The sequence below is a fragment of the Coffea arabica genome, chromosome 4c, assembly GCF_036785885.1.
Source record: "Coffea arabica cultivar ET-39 chromosome 4c, Coffea Arabica ET-39 HiFi, whole genome shotgun sequence".
Taxonomy (NCBI): domain Eukaryota; kingdom Viridiplantae; phylum Streptophyta; class Magnoliopsida; order Gentianales; family Rubiaceae; genus Coffea; species Coffea arabica.
The window spans coordinates 49657787-49678966 of NC_092316.1; the positions used below are offsets into that span (position 1 = coordinate 49657787).

General features: G+C 33.9%; 2 protein-coding genes and 1 long non-coding RNA gene across 4 annotated transcripts; 1 reads left to right on the top strand and 2 right to left on the bottom strand.

The window, feature by feature from the left end:
- Positions 1–1337: 1337 nt before the first annotated feature.
- Positions 1338–5528, bottom strand: LOC113740296 (cytosolic sulfotransferase 7-like). The gene is made up of 2 exons (XM_027267870.2): positions 5387–5528; positions 1338–2507 (listed from the first exon to the last, which is right to left on the bottom strand). The coding sequence occupies exons 1-2, from the start codon at positions 5412–5414 to the stop codon at positions 1516–1518; spliced, it is 1020 nt and encodes a 339-aa protein (XP_027123671.1). The 5' UTR covers positions 5415–5528; the 3' UTR covers positions 1338–1515.
- Positions 5519–7023, top strand: LOC140005377 (uncharacterized). The gene is made up of 2 exons (XR_011813217.1): positions 5519–6071; positions 6500–7023. It is a non-coding gene; the product is annotated as an uncharacterized lncRNA (long non-coding RNA).
- Positions 7024–18631: 11608 nt separating this feature from the next.
- LOC113740298 (cytosolic sulfotransferase 7-like) lies at positions 18632–20598 on the bottom strand. 2 transcript variants are annotated; one of them, XM_027267872.2, is made up of 2 exons: positions 20452–20598; positions 18632–19875 (listed from the first exon to the last, which is right to left on the bottom strand). In XM_027267872.2, the coding sequence occupies exons 1-2, from the start codon at positions 20477–20479 to the stop codon at positions 18884–18886; spliced, it is 1020 nt and encodes a 339-aa protein (XP_027123673.1). In that variant the 5' UTR covers positions 20480–20598; the 3' UTR covers positions 18632–18883. The 2 variants fall into 2 exon arrangements, with proteins under 2 accessions (XP_027123673.1, XP_027123674.1); XM_027267873.2 differs by having other exon boundaries at positions 18632–19833; positions 20452–20592.
- Positions 20599–21180: the final 582 nt, after the last annotated feature.

Here is a 21180-nt window from a genome sequence, read left to right on the forward strand (position 1 = left end):
ATCAAGATAGATTTTACCGATCTTAAAAGACCACCTCCACTATATCGAGTCCTTTTAGTGCATGAACTCCTATGATGTGAGTCCACACACAAAATACTCTTCACCATCTAGGCAGAGATGTATTGTGATTAAGGAATTATTAGCAAAAATATATTAAAAAAAAGACGGGCAAAGGACACTACGGATACTACGAACGGAGGCCTTTCTCTTGGATTCGAGGACACTACGGACGGAGGATCAGGTAGGGGCCTTCGGGGTGCAAAACTTCAACAAATATCTAATGTTTTATCTCATCTTTCTTTAGCTATGATAATGGGATTTGATTTCTTTGGTTGATGACACTCCATTTTCTTTATGGACTTTTTCAGAAATTTTCAATCAAATGAAGTGTCATTTCTCTTTGTACATCAATTATGCATGGAGACTGTGAGTCTTGTAAAAACTTTCTCAAACTAACTTTCTTTAATTTCCATGTCTAGATTGTTTGTATGTTGTTCTATATATGGGTAGATTATCTTAAAATAAAAAGGATCTATGATGTAGTTGTTAAAAAAAAAAAAAAGAATAGGACACTATAAAAAAATATATTATCATTTATTCCTATATATCTAATAGAGGAGATTTATGTCTCTTTTATTTATATCGCATTACTTTCTAGTTCCTTTTTTGGGTAGGAAATAAGAATCATATAATATTAAGAATTTTATAGGAAATAAGAATTGATATATATCCAAACAAAAAAGGAGCAAGTCACATAGGAAACTACTTGCCGTCTCGTTAAGCCACGTAGGAAAGAGAAAATATGAAGGGATAAGTATAAGAATACGACTTTATTATATATATATATATATATATATGATTAGAGGAAAGCATTTTTTCTTTGAATATTTGTCAAAATAATAATCTGACTACATAGTATGTTGCGCTAAAATTTTTTCATAAGGTTCCCTACTTGCAAGTAGAAGAGGACGTAGCAATGCCACCTGTAACTCCTCAAGCATCAAATTATCAATTATTATCAATTCGCTGTAACAGTTTCTCCTTGCAATATTAACATTAAATAGAAAGAAGTAAAACTCAATCACTAGTTCACAGGTTTAAAGAAATTGATACTTAGAAATGAAAAGGATGATAACATATGACCTCCTTTCTTCTTCTCCTTATTTTATTTTTTATTGGTTTTTTTTTTTTTTTTTTTTTTTTTTGCAAAGGATTTGCTACTGCTATAATATTGCAATTTCACACTTTTTCCCTCTTTCTTTTACATTATATAGATTTTTCGCAGACAGTCATCAAAATCTTAAATACGTAAAATAAGCATTAATACACCAAGCCTCTTGTTAAGAAATATGATTTTGACATCATACTGATAAAATAGCTTTATTCAAGTGGTTGATTTCCTTACAAATGACTTACTTCAATGCAATGTTTCACACTTAAATCATAAAATGTAAACTTTCACTAGAAAAGCATGTAAGTGAAATTGGTGTTGCATTCCTCTCTAGTTTGATTAGATTAAGGATAGTATATATCCAAACCAGCCCCTTGAAATTTCTTGCGAGCAATTTCATCGAGACGTTCCTTCATTTCTGGTGTCAAGTGAATTTTCCAATCCCCAACAACACCACGCCTGAAGAAGGAACTCCTAGGCATCCCATTGTTTGTACATCCTTCCTTGTTTACCTGCATACCTTTGAGCCTTTCAAGACTACATCTCGATATAATCCTATCAACCTCATCATCATTAATAAAAGGTCGACCAAGAAATGAAGCCAGCTTAGTCACTTCACCTCTAGGGTTCATTTTCATGTCCTCATACCTCAAACAGAGTATCTTATCAGGCCTGGCTAAGCTTTCTTTCCAGTAGCCAAGAACATGATCATGGAAAGGTCCAAAGAAGTGAACTCCTTTACAGAAACTATCAAAGGCATCTGCCATAGGGTATGGTTCCTCCTCGGGCTTCTTAGCTGAATTGACGAAGTACCATAGTGACACCAGTACATCTTTGGGATCTCGAGCAATGTATACAATCTTACAGCCTGAGTTTTTGACCGATTCAGACAACATTGAATAAGGTACATGAGTATGATGTAATCTTGGTTGACCTTTTAAAGTTGGGTTTTCTGATGCTCTTAATGGGTTGAAGATTTCCATCTCCATACATGGAATCAAGTCGTGGGGAAAATTTTCTTCCAAAAGGTCATACTGATCCTTGGCATCATTGATATTGTTGAAAGTCCGAGCAGCATGACTGTCCATAATGGAGACCATAAGAGATTTAAGCCAGGTAGTTCCTGATTTTGGTGGAGACGAAAGCAGAATATCATTGTCTTGAGCCTGAAAATTTGTTTTAGCAGATATGGCTCCTTCCAGCCAATCAAGTCTGTACCAAAAGCCATCGTACTTATAAAGATCAAAACGACCCCACCATTTTTCCACCTTTGGCAGTTCATCTTTTGCATGGCCTGGAGGCAAGGCCGATGATGTAATTTGATTTTTGAACTCATCTGTTACCAAATGCAAGAGATACCGGTGAATTTTGTACAATTAGACTAATGACGTAAGCAGCATTTCTAGTTTTGCGAGGCAAACATGTTGTGTTTATAAAAGCATTTCTAGAGTGATGATAATAATGCCTTTACAAAATCATATTCGTAAGTTTGTAGGGTAAAGACTAAATATCAGAGTAGTTGTTGAGCTAAGAAGTTTATTTTTGTAAATAAATAAGATTTTTGAAATATTTGGGAGGCAAAACTAAAATAATATCAACTTTACACCGTATCCTCGAGAAAAATATTTTTGTGTTTCCCCAAGAAATGTCAATTACTTTCAGGCCTTGACCATAAAATAACAACGTTGAGAAGCATCATCAACTCAAAACACAGACGCTGGCTAATCAATCCTGCAAGGTATGGAACATCAAGGCCACTAATTGTATGGAAACTAAACAAACGTCTTCCAGCTCTAAACAAACTAAACAAGGCTAGTACCATCACTCTTGGTAAACAATACAAAATACAGTCTCTTCCTCCACCGTAAAACAGAAAATGAGGCTAGAAAATTGTACTTCAACATTAAATTTCTTAGAGAATACATCTAAACATTCCCGAGTCGAATATCAAACTACAAAACCTCAACTTACCCACCTATTTACTTATCATGTGAAGGTCAATAGTATAGATGCAGGGCTATAAATGAATCAAGTTCTTAACGGATAGTTTGGACTCGATTCAAAAAGGATTCATTCTAAGCTCAAATATTAACAAGAAACTTGAGCTTGAGATAGAAATTTAATTCGGATTTTGAATCGAGGTCAAATTTGCAAGTAGTTGGATCAATAATGCTCTTTAAGACTAAAAATATTTATATTTTTTTTATAAATATGTGAATTGGCAAAAAAAAATTTTATTATACAATATAAAAAAATTATATTTATATGTCCAATATTATAATATCAAAAATTTTTAAAAAAATCAATTTCAACACTATCAAATACAATATCAAATTGGATTTGATTTTAAATTTGAAACTCGTATAGGATTTGAACTTCAGCACAAATTGTTCTTCTGGCTTCGTCGTGTGCTTGCTGCATGTTTGCATGTCCAAAAAGAAGAGGAACATTACATGTTTGGATGACTCATCATCTTGTACAATTTTGTTGATAGACGTAGGACCTTAAACAAAAGGTCCCCTCCCTCCCTCTTTTCTTTTTTTCTTCAAAAAAAAACAAACATAGGGTAGCGGCCTAATAAGATCCACACTGCAACTGTCGAGACTGGAACTCCGGCCTGGCTACCGATACGGATACTGGATTGGTTTCTTACAGTCGTGGACCTGTTTGCTAAAAATGATGGGCCTAGCCCAAACATTTTTGTTATTCTTTTTTTACTCCTTTCCCTCCTTTTTGGGCTAAATGATGTCCCCTAATGAATTCTTTGCTTAAGACTTACTTATCAATATCCTTAAATTAACCAATACAAAAGTCCTTGAGATTCTGGATTCAAATATTCCTTTCTCCTCCTCGTTTCTTTAATTATACCCCCTCCCTGCTTACACTAAAAAAAGGCTAAATTAAACTTACCAATACATAGGACTTGTTCTTAAATGATTTTAATTTTGTAAAATTGATTTTTAAAAATTGGATCATTCATAATAGCTCGTGCTCTCGTTTACTATTATAAAAGCTATTTTGATGAATGCACTGGTGTTCTTGAAAAAGGTTGAAAAGCTACTTTTGAAAATAGCATGACCAAATTGGGGATCAAAGACATATTTGGAAGTAGGATGAGAATCGGAGGAAGATTGAGAGAAACATATTGCAAAAAAAGTTAATCAAGCGTCTAGATAGTTTAGTATTTGAGTTAATCTTTCATACACTGTCAGTGTAAACCTAATATTTACACTGGCGGTGTAGGAAAGATTAACTCTTAGTATTTATGTTAAATCTAACGGATATATATTGTTTTGGCTCGAAAAAAAAGGTCAAAATCACAATCTAAAAATAGCTCAAAACGTGTTTTGGATTTCCAACGTTTTTGGGCCTAAAATATCTAAATAAAGATATCAAAATAAGTCGAGAACACAACAAATGATTTTTTAAAAATAAGAAACTAAATGAATTTTCAAAAGTCACTTGAGGACCCCGCCCACAATATTTTGCTAATTAATCAGTATCAAACGAAACAGAAATATGTCTTACCAATGAATTGTGATCATCACAAGTGATAGGTCTTTGTTTTCATATAGCATCCATGAACACATAAAGATTGTGGGATGCTGCATTTGTGTATTAAAGTCAGTAACACATTAACGGCTTAGTCGCATGCTTATGATCTAGTTTTAATCCACTAGCTACAGTATTAGAACATTTAACTTGATTTTATCAACCACTCCAACTCATGTGGCTGGAGCTTTCCAAAAGGGTCATATGGATTATTAATGGTCCATATTTGTGATTCATCACTTAAGTGATTCAACCCACTTAAATCCAAATAGTAAATGGACAGCAGATTAATGGATGATGAATATCAAGCTATTTGGATCTTGTCTTTTTCTTCTCCTTCCAGCACCATCGGCCTTTGCATGAAATTTTACTTTCTTTTTTTTTTAACATTTCTTTGAAATTTTCTAAGGTCTTTATTTTATAAAAAGGATTATCAACTTAAAACAACTCAAAACTCAAAAGATTTCTATGGATATTCATTAATATCCACTCAAATGTTTTAGTGATCCAAACCCATTAAAATGAGGTGGATGTGGATCATTAAATGGATTCAGATATGCATCCTACTTACAGGAATAATAAAAAATTCAGCACTTAACAGTCAATAACATGAATATATACTCTTAAAGTGCTATAAATTTTAAAGAAAGGTTGTAGCGTCACCTGTTTGATTAACTCCTTGGCTCTCCATCTTTGTGACGCGGGGCAATCCTCTTCTGTTAGTTACAAAAGGATAACAGGGGAGAGGAACAGAAATGTTTTATTTTTGAAAGGAACAAAAGTTTTGAAAGGAGCAGAAGTTCGAATTGACATCTACCTACTATTATTATATCAAGTGGCTCCCATCTATTTTGTTTGACATGTGCCTTATTACTCATTTGAAAAAAAGTTATCTTTCTTTTTTTTCCTTTTTCTTTTGGCTTTCTTTTTCCCCTCATTTCCTCTTTTCTTTCAAGCAAGACAACCACAAGAAGCCTCATCCTCATCTAAACTATCACTTGCACGTTCAATTTTCACTCTGTACTCTTTTCATTTTTTTCTCTTTTTTTCTTTCACCCTAATCATTTACTCTTGCTTTTTTTTTTATTGAATTAGTTTATGCATTTTTTTTTTCAAAATTTTCATAATTAACTAAATGAATGATTTTTGTTGTTAGAGTGGATGAGGGAAGGTAGCAATTTTTGTTGAGCGAAGATAACAATTTTTCCTCAACTTATATTCATTCCAATTTTAGTTTTCATTTATTAAAATTGTTATTTCATAATAGGCTGATAGTGCTGGGATGGAGGAGGAAGAATTTGACAAGTAAAGATCCAAGGTGAATGATGACTAGGAAGGAAATAGAGAGGTCTGTTGAATTTAAAATTAATCAAAATCTCTTATTTTATAGATAGACAATTATATTTCCATATTTTGATTCATTTAAAGTTTCTTAATGGCGAAAAATGGTTATTTACTAGATGAGAAGGATGATATGTAAAGGAATTGTTGGGGCTAGCAATATTTTGTATAATCTCTTCATTTTGGGTTACTGAGTTGTATCCATGATAGATGGTTTATTTTCATGGTATGATAGTTTGAGAAGAAAAGAAGTGTAAAATTAGATTTTAAAATCATTCGCTTAAGTTGGATCTATGGATTTGTATTTTTATCATTTTTATTGTCCCGAATGATAATAGAAGCTAGATGTGGAACTAGATATATCTTGACTATTTGGCTAAAGGAGTTGATAAATTTTTATAAACTCAAGTTGCTGAATTGATTGCTGTTGTTAAGGAATTGCAATTGGTGGTGTGATACGAACCAAGAGACACCATTGAGAACTATTCGAGTTCCCCTAGGACCCGTGACTCGAGCACGAGCTAAGAAGATGGGGGAGGAACTCCAAGGGCTTGTTCTTGAGATACAAAGCCAAGAAATTGTCCCCAAAATCATTGAGGGACTTGAGCATGAAGGAATGAAGGCCACCCATGTGGCACACGTCAAAGAGAACCATATGTGACCCTTCCCTAGTCACATTTGCTGTTTTAGTTAAGTCATTGTAATAAGGGCTTAATGGTCTATAGCCTTGCTTTATTTACCTAAGGGATGATCTCATAAGGTTTGGTCAAACCCACAGCAAATGTGTAGTCTTATGGAAATAGTCAAGTCTACAATTTTTAGTCTTAGTCAAGCCCACAATTCTAGACTAGTTCCACATTATTTAGTTTTTCATCTCTATGTAAGGCTATAAATAGCTCACACTTCCAACGGTTTTAGGATTCCATCAATAAATCAGATTTTGAGAGTTTTCTTGGTTTCTCCAAGGCTTCTTGAATACCTTAGAATTTCTCTAGGTGCTCGTGACTTATCAATCTATAATCGCACTAGATTGTGGCGTCTTCTACCATTATACCAAGGTTCGTTAACCACGTGATTAACGGGTTGAGGTCATCCGCTCCAAACTTGGTGTCCTCTTGTCGATCCTGAAGCTAATCTTTTAAAGATTTCGTCACAAGGTTGGCGACGTTCATATCATGGTGGAAGTCAAAATTGAAACTTTTTGCCTAGAGTGTGATTCGACAAAATTTTTTTTTTTAAATTCAATCTTGATTAAGAAGACATTTTTGCGATCAAACAAATGGTTGGTTTCGAATTAGTACATGTACATTTGCAAACATGGCAGTTTATATTTTTATCTAATATCACTATTTGTATTCTCAAACTGTTTGGCAGATAATGTTATCACTTGTTTGTAATGCTATTAAAAAGGATTTAAATGGATGGATTAATAACTCTTTTTTTCTCTAAAAAAGACAAAAAAAAAAAGTGTAGGTTTGTATGTTTTGAAAAGGATAGAAAAATGTGCAAGTTTGTATGTTTTATTGATGTTGAAAATTGTGACATATCTTAGCGACTTTCTAAACTTTTTCTAATTATTAAATTGTTAGACGTATTATGACTACTTTTGGTTTTTCCACAATTAAAGCTATACTACTATTAAATTAGCAATGTAGTGTACTTATTATTTCTCCTTTGTTTGGTCTTATTATGCATACATAGTATTGGTTTAAAAATCTTTGTCCAAATCACGATAAATAGGAGACTAACTTCATAAACGGAATTTCTCTTTATAGCAAATTAATTGTTTTGTTGCTCAAATTTTCTCCTATATTTACCGAAAAGATTTATTGCTTTATGTTTAACTAAACTTCTAAGGGGTACAAAGCACGGCCAAGATACCTCTGGTGTGAAACTACTTGAAGATTTATAGTTGCAAGATAAGACAGGTGGCCAAGCTACACACCATACATTTGTAACACGCCGTTAGCTCTATATTTTTACATGGGATAATTTCAGAAACCTCAAGGAGGTTTATGACAATTTCAACCAGCACTTTTAAGATTTTTAATATTACATTTAACTCCTTAACCCTAGAAAATGGCCATAATAGTCTTAACATTTTAATATTTTTTTCATGCAATTAAATAATTTACTCCTAATCTTGTTCATCTGAATGCATCACACAATTAGATATTTAATCGAAACAAAAATAAAATTCACTCATGGAATAATCGATTATGTCCTAAACACAATTATAACATATTACAAATTAATTTTAGTTTTGCTTGGAGGATCTGAAAATAAATAAAAGACAATGTAAGTTGGGTTTAAAAAGGTTAGAACTGGTATTGGTGCTCCAAGATTTGAAGGATATAATGCTGTATTAACGCGGTTATTAAAATTCTTTGAGTTTAACAGTATTTTTTTTTCATTGAGCTTTGAGAATTTGGGGATTGCTGGTTGTAACGGTCATGGTGATAATGGTACTAATTTGAGATATAGTAATAGGGATAATTTCAGAAACCTCCCCTGAGGTTTCTGACAGTCACAAGGACCTCCCCTGAAGTTTCGAAAATCCCTTATACCTCCCCTAAAACTAAGTAGATAGTTTCAGGTCCAACCCAATTGAGGTGGACAATGAATATAAAATTTCAATGGAATCTAGTTCCTTTGAAATTGCAATGGGTGTATGTGAAACTGATGGAAAAAGGTAAGGCTGTATTGCAAGAAATTGTCTTCTGCTTCATGCCAACGGCTCTCAAAGCCGTTCTTTGTAACAGTAATAAGAAACAGTAGTGTTGCTTTGGAGCTCTATATAATTGCCTACTGAAGTTGCAAGAGAAAGCAGTGAATGTTGTTGGGTTGTGGCTGAGGTTTCTGTAAAAGTGCTCATACAAGTAGCAAAGTTGAACTACGTACAAACAGATACACATGGCTTCTTCAAGTCTGGTAGATTCATCATGGAATTCACCAACTTCATTTTCAATAAGAAATAGATATTGCCATTGTCATCGGAAAGCAAATATTAAAATTTTTTAGAGCAGGAGGAATCCGAACAAGCTATATTTCTGCTGCTCAAATTGCAAATTCTTTCAGTGGTTCGAAGGACCTGAAGAAGGTGAAGTGAGCAGCCAAAGAACAGATCAACGTTCAAGCATGCAAAAGGAGGATCAGATACAGTTTGCCAAAGTAGAGCAGTCGAACTCCATTGTGAAATGGCTGCTTATAATGAACCTGTTATTCATAGCTATTTACATTTTGTTGTTGATATTTTTTCAGTGGTTCGAAGGGTCTGACGATGGTCAAGTGAGCATGCAAAGAGCAGGAGGACATTCAATCATGCAAAGAGGTGATCAAGTGCAGAATTTAAATGCTGTCAAGTTCAACTCCATAATGAAATTGATGCTTATAATGAACCTTGTATTTTTAGCTGTCTATGTTGTTATGTTGACTGTAAAAGATATCAAATGAGTATTGATTCATAATAATAAAGAACCTGATTCATTATCATGTGCTTCCAATTTTGCTTATTGAATACCACATGACAGATTATACAAAAACACAGTGTACAAGTAATAGTGCAAATGGAACTTCAGTTTCTGTTGAGAAACATTTTGAGTGTACAGCAGCCAAATGTTTCCACTCATGCATCCAGGTTGATACAAAAAGATAAATTTGTCCAAAACATCAGATAACTAATGTTCAGATACCAAAATTAGATAATCAAGACATCAGATATTGCCATTTCTCCAATGTCGACAAGTAATGATCAAATATTCATGTCCTCTGATATCCAAATAACAAAAGACTCTTAATAGATTCTACTAAAAGGTGAAGCTGCTACTGACATTGTGAGAATCATGAGAAACTGAAGCATTGATGTTGACATCAGTTTGTACTTGGGCACTTCCACTGGGATGCAGTGCAATAGTATGCATTCCTGCAAATGGTTGAGGTGCTGCTGTTGAAGTTTTCCTTTTGGGGTTATATACAACAGATGGAGCAGATTTGTTGGAAGGTCGTCCTCTCTGAAATTGCAGATGAAGCATGTATTAATATACTGGCATGTAAATAAGCATTAAAAGTGCAGCTATCTCTGAGAAAGGATTAAGGAACAAATACCTTTCTCTTAGTAGCATTGGTTGCTGTTTGCAAATTCAAGTCAGCATTCATTAATGGTGATTGAGTTGATGGACTTGGGTTGCTGCCTTGACTAGAAACGACAATAGGCACATTGCCATTAGCATGATCCTGCATAAATCAATGGCAAGCATTACCTCATCAGACAACAGCAACATAAGAAAAGTCTGTTTCTAAATCTAAAAGAATTGTAACGCATAGAACAGATCCTGCAAGCCCTGTATTTGCAATTCCCCTTCCTGGCTTTCCTCTAGCAAATTGAGTCCCCTGACATGGAAATTAATAACAAATTACAAGCTCGCTTAGCAATTTCAAGTCCCTCAATTAAACCACTAGATTGAACCTTGTTTGTGCTGGTGCTTGTACTCCTTTGTCTCACAGGTGCTCTTTGACATGTTCTAGTATTATGTCCAGTAGCTTTGCAGTTGCCACATCTCATAGTGGTTAACCTTTTTGCTTGAGATTGGCTTGGCTCATCAGGCCCTCTCCTTCTGTTAACTCTTGGACGACCTGGAGCTCTTCTCAATGGTGGTGGAAGGACAGTTTTTGGTGTGACATCAATTAATGGAGGCCATCTCTTCTCGTGAGGAATTGGATGTATCATGCCACTGTATGTCTTGAGATACATTTCTGTTGAGAAGCAAGGATCACAGTATGTCTCCAACTTCTGTCTTCTGTATACAATTCCAAGTGCAGCATGCTTACGTGGGAGTCCAGACAATTGGAAAGCTCCACAGTCACATGTCTTCTGGTTCAAACTCACTATAAATATTCTGTCACCATCAGTAACTTCAAAAAAATTCTCACTGGCCATCTGCAATGAACATCTCCTAGAATGTATTGCAATTTCCTTGAGCTTTTCTATGATATTTTTTGGATAGCAGACGTCCATGTGCAAGCCTTCTGGTACCTTTTGTGTAATTTCTTCATAATTTTTGTCCTCAGTCCTTCAACAAGTGTAAGTATTGGTTGGCACCTTAAGTCTCCAATCCAAGCATTGAAAGATTCCGTGAAATTGTTTGTAACATGGTCACATTTCATATCTATTGAGAAAGCATGTCTAGCCCAAGCTGAAACTGGAATCTTGGATAAGTACCTCCATGCTTCTATATTCATGTCCTTGATTCTTTGCATTGCTTCAGTAAATCCAATTGCATCATAACTCTTAGCAGCTTGCCAAAAGAAGGTACTCAGTAACACTCCAGGGAATTGAGACTTGAAGTTCATACAAATATGTCTGCAACAGTATCTTCCAATTGCAGATGGCAGTAGCTGTTCATATGCAATGTTCAGCCCCTACATCAAAAGCAAAAAATCAGTCAACCTTTTTTACCATATCTACATAGCAGGTTGTCCAAGTTTGGCGAAGTAAAGTATTTAGTAATATATTTTGTCTGTCACTCATGATAGTTAAGGGACAGTTGTTATCGAATGGTCCAAAGAATTCTTCAAAGAAATGAAAGAACCAACTCCAAGTCTCTTTGTTTTCTACCTCAACAATAGCAAAAGCAATGGGAAATATGCTGTTATTACCATCCAATGCAACAGCAGCCAGCAATACTCCACTAAAACTACCTTTCAAATGACATCCATCAAATCCAACAAAGGATCTACAACCACCTAAAAATCCATCTTTCTGACCTTTAAAGCTAATAAAAAGTCTCAGGAACCTTGGTTCAACTAGTAGATTTGGTCTGTCATAATGAATCTTACAAACACTACCAGGATTATATTGCCTAAGAAGCACAACATATTTGGGCAGTTTACTATATGATTCTGAATGTGTGCCTTCAATCTCTTCTCTTGCCTTTTGTTTGGCTCTATACACTTGCTGTTTGCTAGGATGCACACCATATTTTAGCATCTTAGCTTCAATGCTCTTTCTTGACAAGTTAGGATGAGTTCTCATCACAGTTATCAATTTTTTGGCCATCCAGTCAGAGGTGGCCTCATGATTTTTATTATCCATCACACATGTGTGTTCAGGTGTGTATGTTTTAATCATAAATGTTACTGAATCAGCTATAGGGGACGCATGAATCCTCCATGTACATCCAGCAACATCACAGATTGCAGTACTCCTGGTTTTCTCATTCGTCAGCCTTTTGATGGGAAATCCTTTTTGGATCACATAATCCTTCAGTGCTGCTCTAAAGGCATCAACATTAGTGAATGGCTGTCCCTTCTTGAATTCTATGTCCTCTCTTGGATTGTAAGTCCACATCTTGTTTCTTAGCACTTCTCTTAAAGGGTCCATTTCTTGCTCAGATTCAAAATCTGGTACAATTAGATCACCAGTTTCATTATCATCCAAGTTTTGGAAACTTTCATCACTGCTAGAATTCTCAGACAGAACCATTAGCTCATCACCTATATCATCTTCATTGTCATCATCAAATCCTTGCTTCCATGATTCATCAGAGCTCGATTCACCCCCATACCCCTCATCCTGGAAGTCAATAACATGAACATTCTGCTCATCAGCAGCCAAGGCGGAATGTTTGTTCTGAATTTCTATGTGCTCACTCTCACCATCAATCTTTCTGTTCAACAACATGACAGGTTGTTCAGCTGGGATAATGTCCATGTTGAACACCTCTATATTTATGAATGGTTCATCTTCATACACACTGAACATATCATGGACAGCTTCATCATCATTCACATTAATGTAAGCTTCTGTTCCAGGTATTGCACATCTTATATGTACAAGAAGATTAATATTTCCAGGCAGTTCATGTAATGCCCTCTCAGCAACATCATTCAGCAGATTAATGAAAGAGTATTTTTCAGGATTTATATTGGAAATTCAAACTTTTGTCCCTCCACAATGGAGTACAATGTCATGCACATCACCAGTCACCATCCTACAACATCAGATATCACCATTTATGAACTTCAATGTATACAAACATACAATACTATGACAGAGTAACTCCCTAGACCTCATGCAAACCACTTTGTATGATTCATATAAACAGCATCATCACATATGGATGAATACACATTCTAGTTTATAACTATTATAACCAGAAATAATGAAAACATTGTCAGGTGATCATATTAATAACAAAAGCAGAAACGCAGAGCTAATGTAGGAAAATAAGAAGACATGCCCAGTTTCCACACGGTCAGTAACCTTCATCAGCCATAAGCTACGTAGTATCTAACCTTGCTTTGCTTTAGATGCTCTTAGAACACCAACAGTTCACCCTTTGCAGCAATACTTCAGCTCAATTTCCAGAACTCAATTTCTTCAACTCTCCCATTTTCTCCTGGAGCTCTCAAATGCTCTTCTCATGATCAGTATGGCTCAAGAAAGTCTATTCCTTACCAAAATTAACGTTCAGTCAGCTACCATTGTCACATCAACAACCAAATGGGCGCCCATTTTTAGCGCCTTTTCTCTTAGCCGAAATTAGCAATTCAATTTATTATCAAATTCTAGTTAAGTTACTTAATCCTTTCTATTACTCATTTCACTAATTAATTCATGTTATTATCAGAATTTATTACTTCAACAGCAGGGATATTTGTGTCAATTCAACGTCTTTCAAGTTATTTTGGAACCCAAAAATCTGACAGGGGAGGTATAAGGGATTTTCGGAACTTCAGGGGAGGTCCTTGAGACTGTCAGAAACCTCAGGGGAGGTTTTTGAAATTATCCCATGGTAATATGAACACTGTTTTATAGTAAAGATGAGGGATAAAAATGAGTTTGAGATTTTATGCATGTTTTATAGTTTTTAATAATTTTATAAGAAGGCGAAATAAATTTCACAATTTCATAAGGGCATTTTGGATTATTCATTCAAAATTTTGGCCATTAAATATTTTTGTTACCAAAATGGTAAATTCAAGGGAAGCATGTGCAATTTTTCAAATTTTAAGGGAAATAGATGAAATTTAAAAAAAGAAAAACCTCAAGAGAGGTACCCCATTTTCTTATGCAACTACTTGCATATGGGTCCCCACTTGGTACGCAATGGATCTTCTATCCCACTCTCCGTACCACCTTCTATCTCAATTTTTATTATATTATTATTTTTCTTTTATAAATATCATGTTTTAGTTTTTTTTTTTCTTAAAATCTAATAACAATTAATCGAACAAAAAATAAATACAATAGTCTAAAAAAAAGAAATATAAAATCAAAAATTAAATTTTAGCAAAAAATTTTTAAAAATTCATTTTTTGATTAATACAAAAAATTTAACAAACTAAAAAAACTACATAAAAAATGAGATTTTTTAATGAATTTTCTACTTATTTTCTAATTTTTTATTTTATATTATTTTTTTGAAACTGTTGTATTTATTTTTTACTCGATTAACAGTTATTAGATTTTAAGGAAACAAAGAACTAAAACATAATGTTTATGAAGGAGAAATAACAATATAATAAAAGTGGAACAGAGAACGGCACAAGGAATGAAATAGAAAATCCGTTGCACCCTTGATGTCAAGTTTGAATCCATCAAATGCAAATAGAAATTTGTAGCCAATTGATATAATTACGTCTATTTAGCTTGTAATGAAGGTTGCCTTAGAAAAAAAAAATACTAATCCATATGGAAGGTGTGTTTTTTTTAGTGGTTGTATAAAATTTTACTATAACTTACCATAGAATCGATGGACAAAAAGTTTTGTATATTTAAGGGTTTGGGAAAAATTTTAAAAACTTTCTTTTTTTTAAAAATTTCTTTTCCTTTTCCTTCTATTTTTCATTTTTTTTCCCCTCCTTCCTTTCCTCTCTTCTTCTTCTCTTCCTTTGCTCACATAGCAACATCTATGGAGTTTCTGGCAGCGGTGCCATTGCTAGCTGCCTTCTCCATTGACCAAAATTTCACCCTCCACTTCGTTTTTCGCATAGATTTCATTTCCGGTATTAGTTTTTAGAAAACACAAATAAAAATTAATCAAAACTTGTAGAACAACTGGTAGACAAAGTTTTTATCCCCCTTTTCTCCCTCCCTCTTCCACCTTCTCTTCCTTCCCTCCATCTCCTCTCCCGTGACACTCCCTCCCTTACCCCGATTTGGTCCAGATCTGGACAGGCAAAGGAGGGTTGCGAGAGAAAGAGAGAAGGGAGGGAGGAAGGAGAAGAAGAAAAAAGGAAGATGGGAGGAGGGAAGAAAAAGAGGGGGAAAGGGTGGTGGTAGATTGAGGAATGGAGAGAAAAAAATAAGTAAAAAGGGAAATTTGATATTTGAGGTTTTGATATTTGAGGTGTATATTTTAAAAATTCTAAAGAGTTTTTTAAAATTTTTATAATTAAAATTATTTAAAAACTTATAGAAGATAAATTAGGCAAAAAACTTGCCTCCCAAAAGATTATTCTATCAAGACTTCGGTACTGCAGAATGATTTTTGTACTTAGGAATGACGTAGATACTTAAATTAATTAACAAAAATTCTAAAAGATTGTTATAGCAGTTTGTGCCAATGGAGTGGTAAAGTGGTATGATGTGGTACGGATGAGTTGGGAGTAAAAGGCCACGTTAGGACAACGAAACTGTAAGGACTGCTGTGATGCTGCGGTCCACATTGAAAGCAGCCATGACAACCTGTCGGTGGAGGGGGACCCAAGCGAGAGGACTTGAAGAAGACTTTTTTGTGAGTCACATCGTGAACTCGAGAAACAAAATGTAACAAAAACAATTGATCGGCGTCGTACAAGGTATAATTATCGAGAGAATTAACGAGGGATATTAATCTGTACAACTACTTCCACCTACATTTCGCCCACCAATGTTGGTGAAAATTTTTTACTATTATACAAAACTGAGTTACAATCAAAGTGAAATTTGAATTTCAACGGCATGAATAGAGATTTTTTGAAAATATGGAATGTTATGTAGTTTTTTTTTTTTTTTTAAATTTTGATACAACTGAAAGCAACATATATTTAGGTATATTTATGAAAAATGCTCTCATTTTGGTACATTTAAAGATTCGATTTATGGATACATATAAGTATTTCTGGAATATAAAATTAGTTTTCAATCTTTTTACATCAAGTACAACTCTTATAAACTTATATGTTGATGTAATTACTGAAATGGTGTTATAGACACAGTTAATTGACGGAAATATATTTTTGTGATCGACGGAAAAAATTGGACACAGTTTTAAAATATATTTTTGTAATCGACGGAAAAAATTGAAGTAGAGCATAAATTTGCTCATGGATTATTATTTGCAGTTGGTTTGAATAGAAAGAAAGAACATTATGATTGTAGGTAGGAAAAAAATCAAAATATGTAAAAGAATATGCTTGCAAATTATAATTTATAGTTTTTGTAGATAGAAATAAAGAACTAAGAATTCTCAAATTTGATTCCTATGATTCCACATAAGATCCTAAGATCGTAAATCATTTAGAGGAAATTTAGATCCTTTATACGATCCGAATTGTTTACCTGAAGTGGTATATCGGATCGTAAGATCCATGATTCGGATCGCCATACCTTAGCTTCAATGCGGATCTGAAATTTGTGGCAGCAATTGTGCAGGCGACAAAGAAGGGCCACAATAATGCTGCTTTTGGAAGACTGTGAGTAGGTTTGGGCGAAAAGATACTTTCATATTGCCACTTCTACCCCCATCATCGAACTCATAGCCCACTGGAATGAAAGCTACAAGTTGGCAGTTGCATTGGGGAAATTGAAAAGAGAAAAAAAAATTAGAGAATACAGATTGAAGTATTGGTCGATTACTGCAGCTTATCATCTACTATTCATAACGGATGAAGGATGTAGATCTAGTTTGCTGATTTGAAATCAACGTTGTAAAATGTTGTTAGAAAAGCTAAAGTAAATTAAAATTATTGCCATGAGAGTACAAATTCAGTTGTGTTCCACAGAGTTAATAATATCACGCAAAGAGTTTTCCAGTTACCAACATTATTGCTCCTCTTCAACTGCATTTTGTTCAAACATCAAAACCGTGCAGACCTTAGGCCTTATCCTTATTTCCTTTAATCATTTCTCGTGCAAACCTAAAATAGTTCGATCTTGCTTACTCTTGGAATTCTAAAGTTTGATTTTTGGTTTGGAAAGTAATTGTGCATAATCATAACACTGTACGTGTTCCTGAAGGCGGTGGAGTTCCACAATCAACAACGATAAATTGGATTTTCAAAATTTTACTTTCGTGAAAGAAATTGTTATAAATCAGGGAATTTGGGTCAAGTTTGGTTTATAGTAGTATATTTAGGCTCTGCATGAGTTAATAGAGGTGTCGACTACAACCCAATTATATTGATCCGTCCAAATTTGCCCACTAATAATCAGCTCAAATCCGCCCATTAACTTTAAATGAGTCTAAATGTTTACCCAATTAAACACATTTATCTGGTGGGTAGTGGATTGATTCAACTCACCCATTTTTATCGATTTAAAAATAATTATACATTTAAATTCAATTTTAGTAAGTGTTAAGGGGATAAATTTGAATTTCCTACCAGTCTAATAATAATAAAATACTGTTATTTCTTGTTAAACACATGAGACAAAATTTTTTAAAAAAAAAGTAGAATTTCAAATGAGCCATAAGTGGATAATTGAGTATACCTATACTCATTTATTTAAATGGATATAAATAGGTACCCATTAAAATAAATGAGTGTAAATTGATTGACCCAATTATTAAACCTATTCCTAATTATGACCCGTCCAAATCCGACCATGTCATCCACTTTAACACCTCTATAACTTAATGAACATTTTAATTATTTTGTACAAAAAAAAAATATAATCTTGACACCTAATGCGTAATTTGTATTTGTGAACTTTCTCTATCAAATGCTATTCCTTTGTGTACGAGGCATAAATTTTCACAAGCCAGACATAACAATTAAAAAAAAAAAAGCTTTAAAGTAGATAACATTCAAATTTTCATATAAACTATGGATAACTATATATCAGTTGCCTTTATATAAGTTAATTAGAGGAAAGCATTTTTTTTTCTTTGAATATTGGTCAAAATAATAATCTGACTACATAGCATGTTGCGCAAAAATTTTTATCATATAGTTCCCTACGTGCAAGTAAAAGAGGACGTAGCAATGCCATCTGTAACTCCTCAAGTATCTAATTATCAATTATAATCATCAAACGGATTTTTTATTTTGAATGTTTGGCTGTAACAGTTTCTCCTTGCAATATTAACATTAAATAGAAAGAATTAAAACTCAATCACTAGTTCACAGGCTTAAAGAAATTTATGCTTAGAAATGAAAAGGATGATAACATATGACCTCCTTTCTTCTCCTCCTTATTTTATTTTTGTTTTTATTTTTTATTTTTTATTTTTTTGCAAAGGATTTGCTACTGCTATAATATTGCAATTTCACACCTTTTCCCACTTTCTTTTACATTATATAGATTTTCGCAGACAGTCATCAAAATCTTAAATACGAAATATAACCATTAATACACCATCATCCTGATAAAATAGCTTTATTCAAGTGGTTGATTTCCTTACAAATACAAATTTTCACTAGAAATCTAGTTAATTAGCTATAAAAATAGCTAAAACATACAAAAATTAAATAATAAAACACACAAAATACACACTTATCAAACATTAAAACATCAAATTGAAACAAAAATTTAAAATAAAAAAAAAAAAGCACGATCAGCGGTTCATGCATGTAAGAGGAATTGGTGTTGCATTCCTCTCTAGTTTGATTAGATTAAGGATAGTATATATCCAAACCAGCCCCTTGAAATTTCTTGCGAGCGATTTCATCGAGACGTTCCTTCATTTCTGGTGTCAAGTGATTTTTCCAATCCCCAACAACACCACGCCGGAAGAAGGAACTCCTAGGCAGCCCACTGTCTGCACGTCCTTCCTTGTTTACCTGCATACCTTTGAGCCTTTCAAGACTGCATCTCGATATAATCCTATCAACCTCATCGTCATTAATAAAAGGGCGACCAAGAAATGAAGCCAGCTTAGTCACTTCACCTCTAGGGTTCATTTTCATATCCTCATACCTCAGAAAGAGTATCTTATCAGGCCTGGCTAAGCTTTCTTTCCAGTAGCCAAGAACATGATCATGGAAAGGTCCAAAGAGGTGAACTCCTTTACAGAAACTATCAAAGGCATCTTCCATAGGATATGGTTCCTCCTCGGGCTTCTTAGCTGCATTGACGAAGTACCATAGTGACACCAGTACATCTTTGGGATCTCGAGCAATGTATACAATCTTACAGCCTGAGTTTTTAACAGATTCAGGCAACATTGAATAAGGTACATGAGTTTGATATAATCTTGGTTGAGCTTTTAAATTTGGGTTTTCTGATGCTCTTAATGGGTTGAAGATTTCCATCTCCAAACATGGAATCAAGTCGTGGGGAAAATTTTCTTCCAAAAGGTCATACTGATCCTTGGCATCATTGATATTGTTGAAAGTCCGAGCAGGATGACCGTCCATAATGGAGACCATAAGAGATTTAAGCCAGGTAGTTCCTGATTTTGGTGGAGATGAAAGCAGAAAATCATTGTCTTGAGCCTGAAAATTTGATTTAGCAGCTTTGGCTCCTTCCAGCCATTCAAGTGTGTACCAAAAGCCACCGTACTTATAAAGATCATAAATACCCCACCATTTTTCCACCTTTGGAAGTTCATCTTTTGCATGGCCTGGAGACAAGGTCGATGATGTAATTTGGTTTTTGAACTCATCTGTTACCAAATGCAAGAGATACCGGTGAATTTTTCACAATTAGACTAATGACACATTTAGCTTGATTTTATCAACCACTCCAAGCCATGTGTCTGGAGCTTTCCAAAAGGGGTCATATGGATTATTAATGGTCCATATTTGTGATTCATCACTTAAGTGATTCAACCCACTTAAATCCAAATAGTAAATGGACTGCAGATTAATGGATGATGAATATCAAGCTATTTGGATCTTGTCTTTTTCTTCTCCTTCCACCACCATCGGCTTTTGCATGAAATTTTACTTTCTTTTTTTTTTAACATTTCTTTGAAATTTTCTAAGGTCTTTATTTTATAAAAAGGATTATCAACTTAAAACAACTCAAAACTCAAAAGATTTCTGTGGATATTCATTAATATCCACTCAAATGTTTTAGTGATCCAAACCCATTAAAATGAGGTGGATGTGGATCATTAAATGGATTCAGATATGCATCCTACTTACAGGAATAATAAAAAATTCAGCACTTAACAGTCAATAACATGAATATATACTCTTAAAGTGCTATAAATTTTAAAGAAAGGTTGTAACGTCACCTGTTTGATTAACTCCTTGGCTCTCCATCTTTGTGACGCGGGGCAATCCTCTTCTGTTAGTTACAAAAGGATAACAGGGGAGAGGAACAGAAATGTTTTATTTTTGAAAGGAACAAAAGTTTTGAAAGGAGCAGAAGTTCGAATTGACATCTACCTACTATTATTATATCAAGTGGCTCCCATCCCATCTATTTTGACATGTGCCTTATTACTCATTTGAAAAAAAGTTATCTTTATTTTTTTTTCTATTTCTTTTGGCTTTCTTTTTCCCCTCATTTCCTCTTTTCTTTCAAGCAAGACAACCACAAAAAGCCTCATCCTCATCTAAACTATCACTTGCACGTTCAATTTTAGTTTTCATTTATTAAAATTTTTATTTGGTAAGAGGCTGATAGTGCTGGGATGGAGGAGGAAGAGTTTGACAAGTGAAGATCCAAGGTGAATGATGACTAGAAACGGAATAGAGAGGTCTGTTGAATTTAAAATTAATCAAAATCTCTTATTTTATAGATAAACAATTATATTTTCATATTTTGATTTATTTAAAGTTTCTTAATAGCAAAAAATGGTTATTTACTAGATGAGAAGGATGATATGTAAAGGAGTTACTGAGTTGGGGCTAGCAATTTAGGATGTGAATAAAATATTTCGTATAATCTCTTCATTTTGGGTTACTGAGTTGTATCTATGATAGGTGGTTTATTTTTCATGGTATGATAGTTTGAGAAG

Coding starts and splice junctions, on each gene's coding strand:
- LOC113740296 (XM_027267870.2), bottom strand. CDS start 5,414: ATGGAGAGCCAAGGAGTTAATCAAACAG. Junction 2,508..5,386: donor CCAAGGAGTTAATCAAACAG/GTGACGCTACAA, acceptor ATTTGGTAACAG/ATGAGTTCAAAAATCAAATT.
- LOC113740298 (XM_027267872.2), bottom strand. CDS start 20,479: ATGGAGAGCCAAGGAGTTAATCAAACAG. Junction 19,876..20,451: donor CCAAGGAGTTAATCAAACAG/GTGACGTTACAA, acceptor ATTTGGTAACAG/ATGAGTTCAAAAACCAAATT.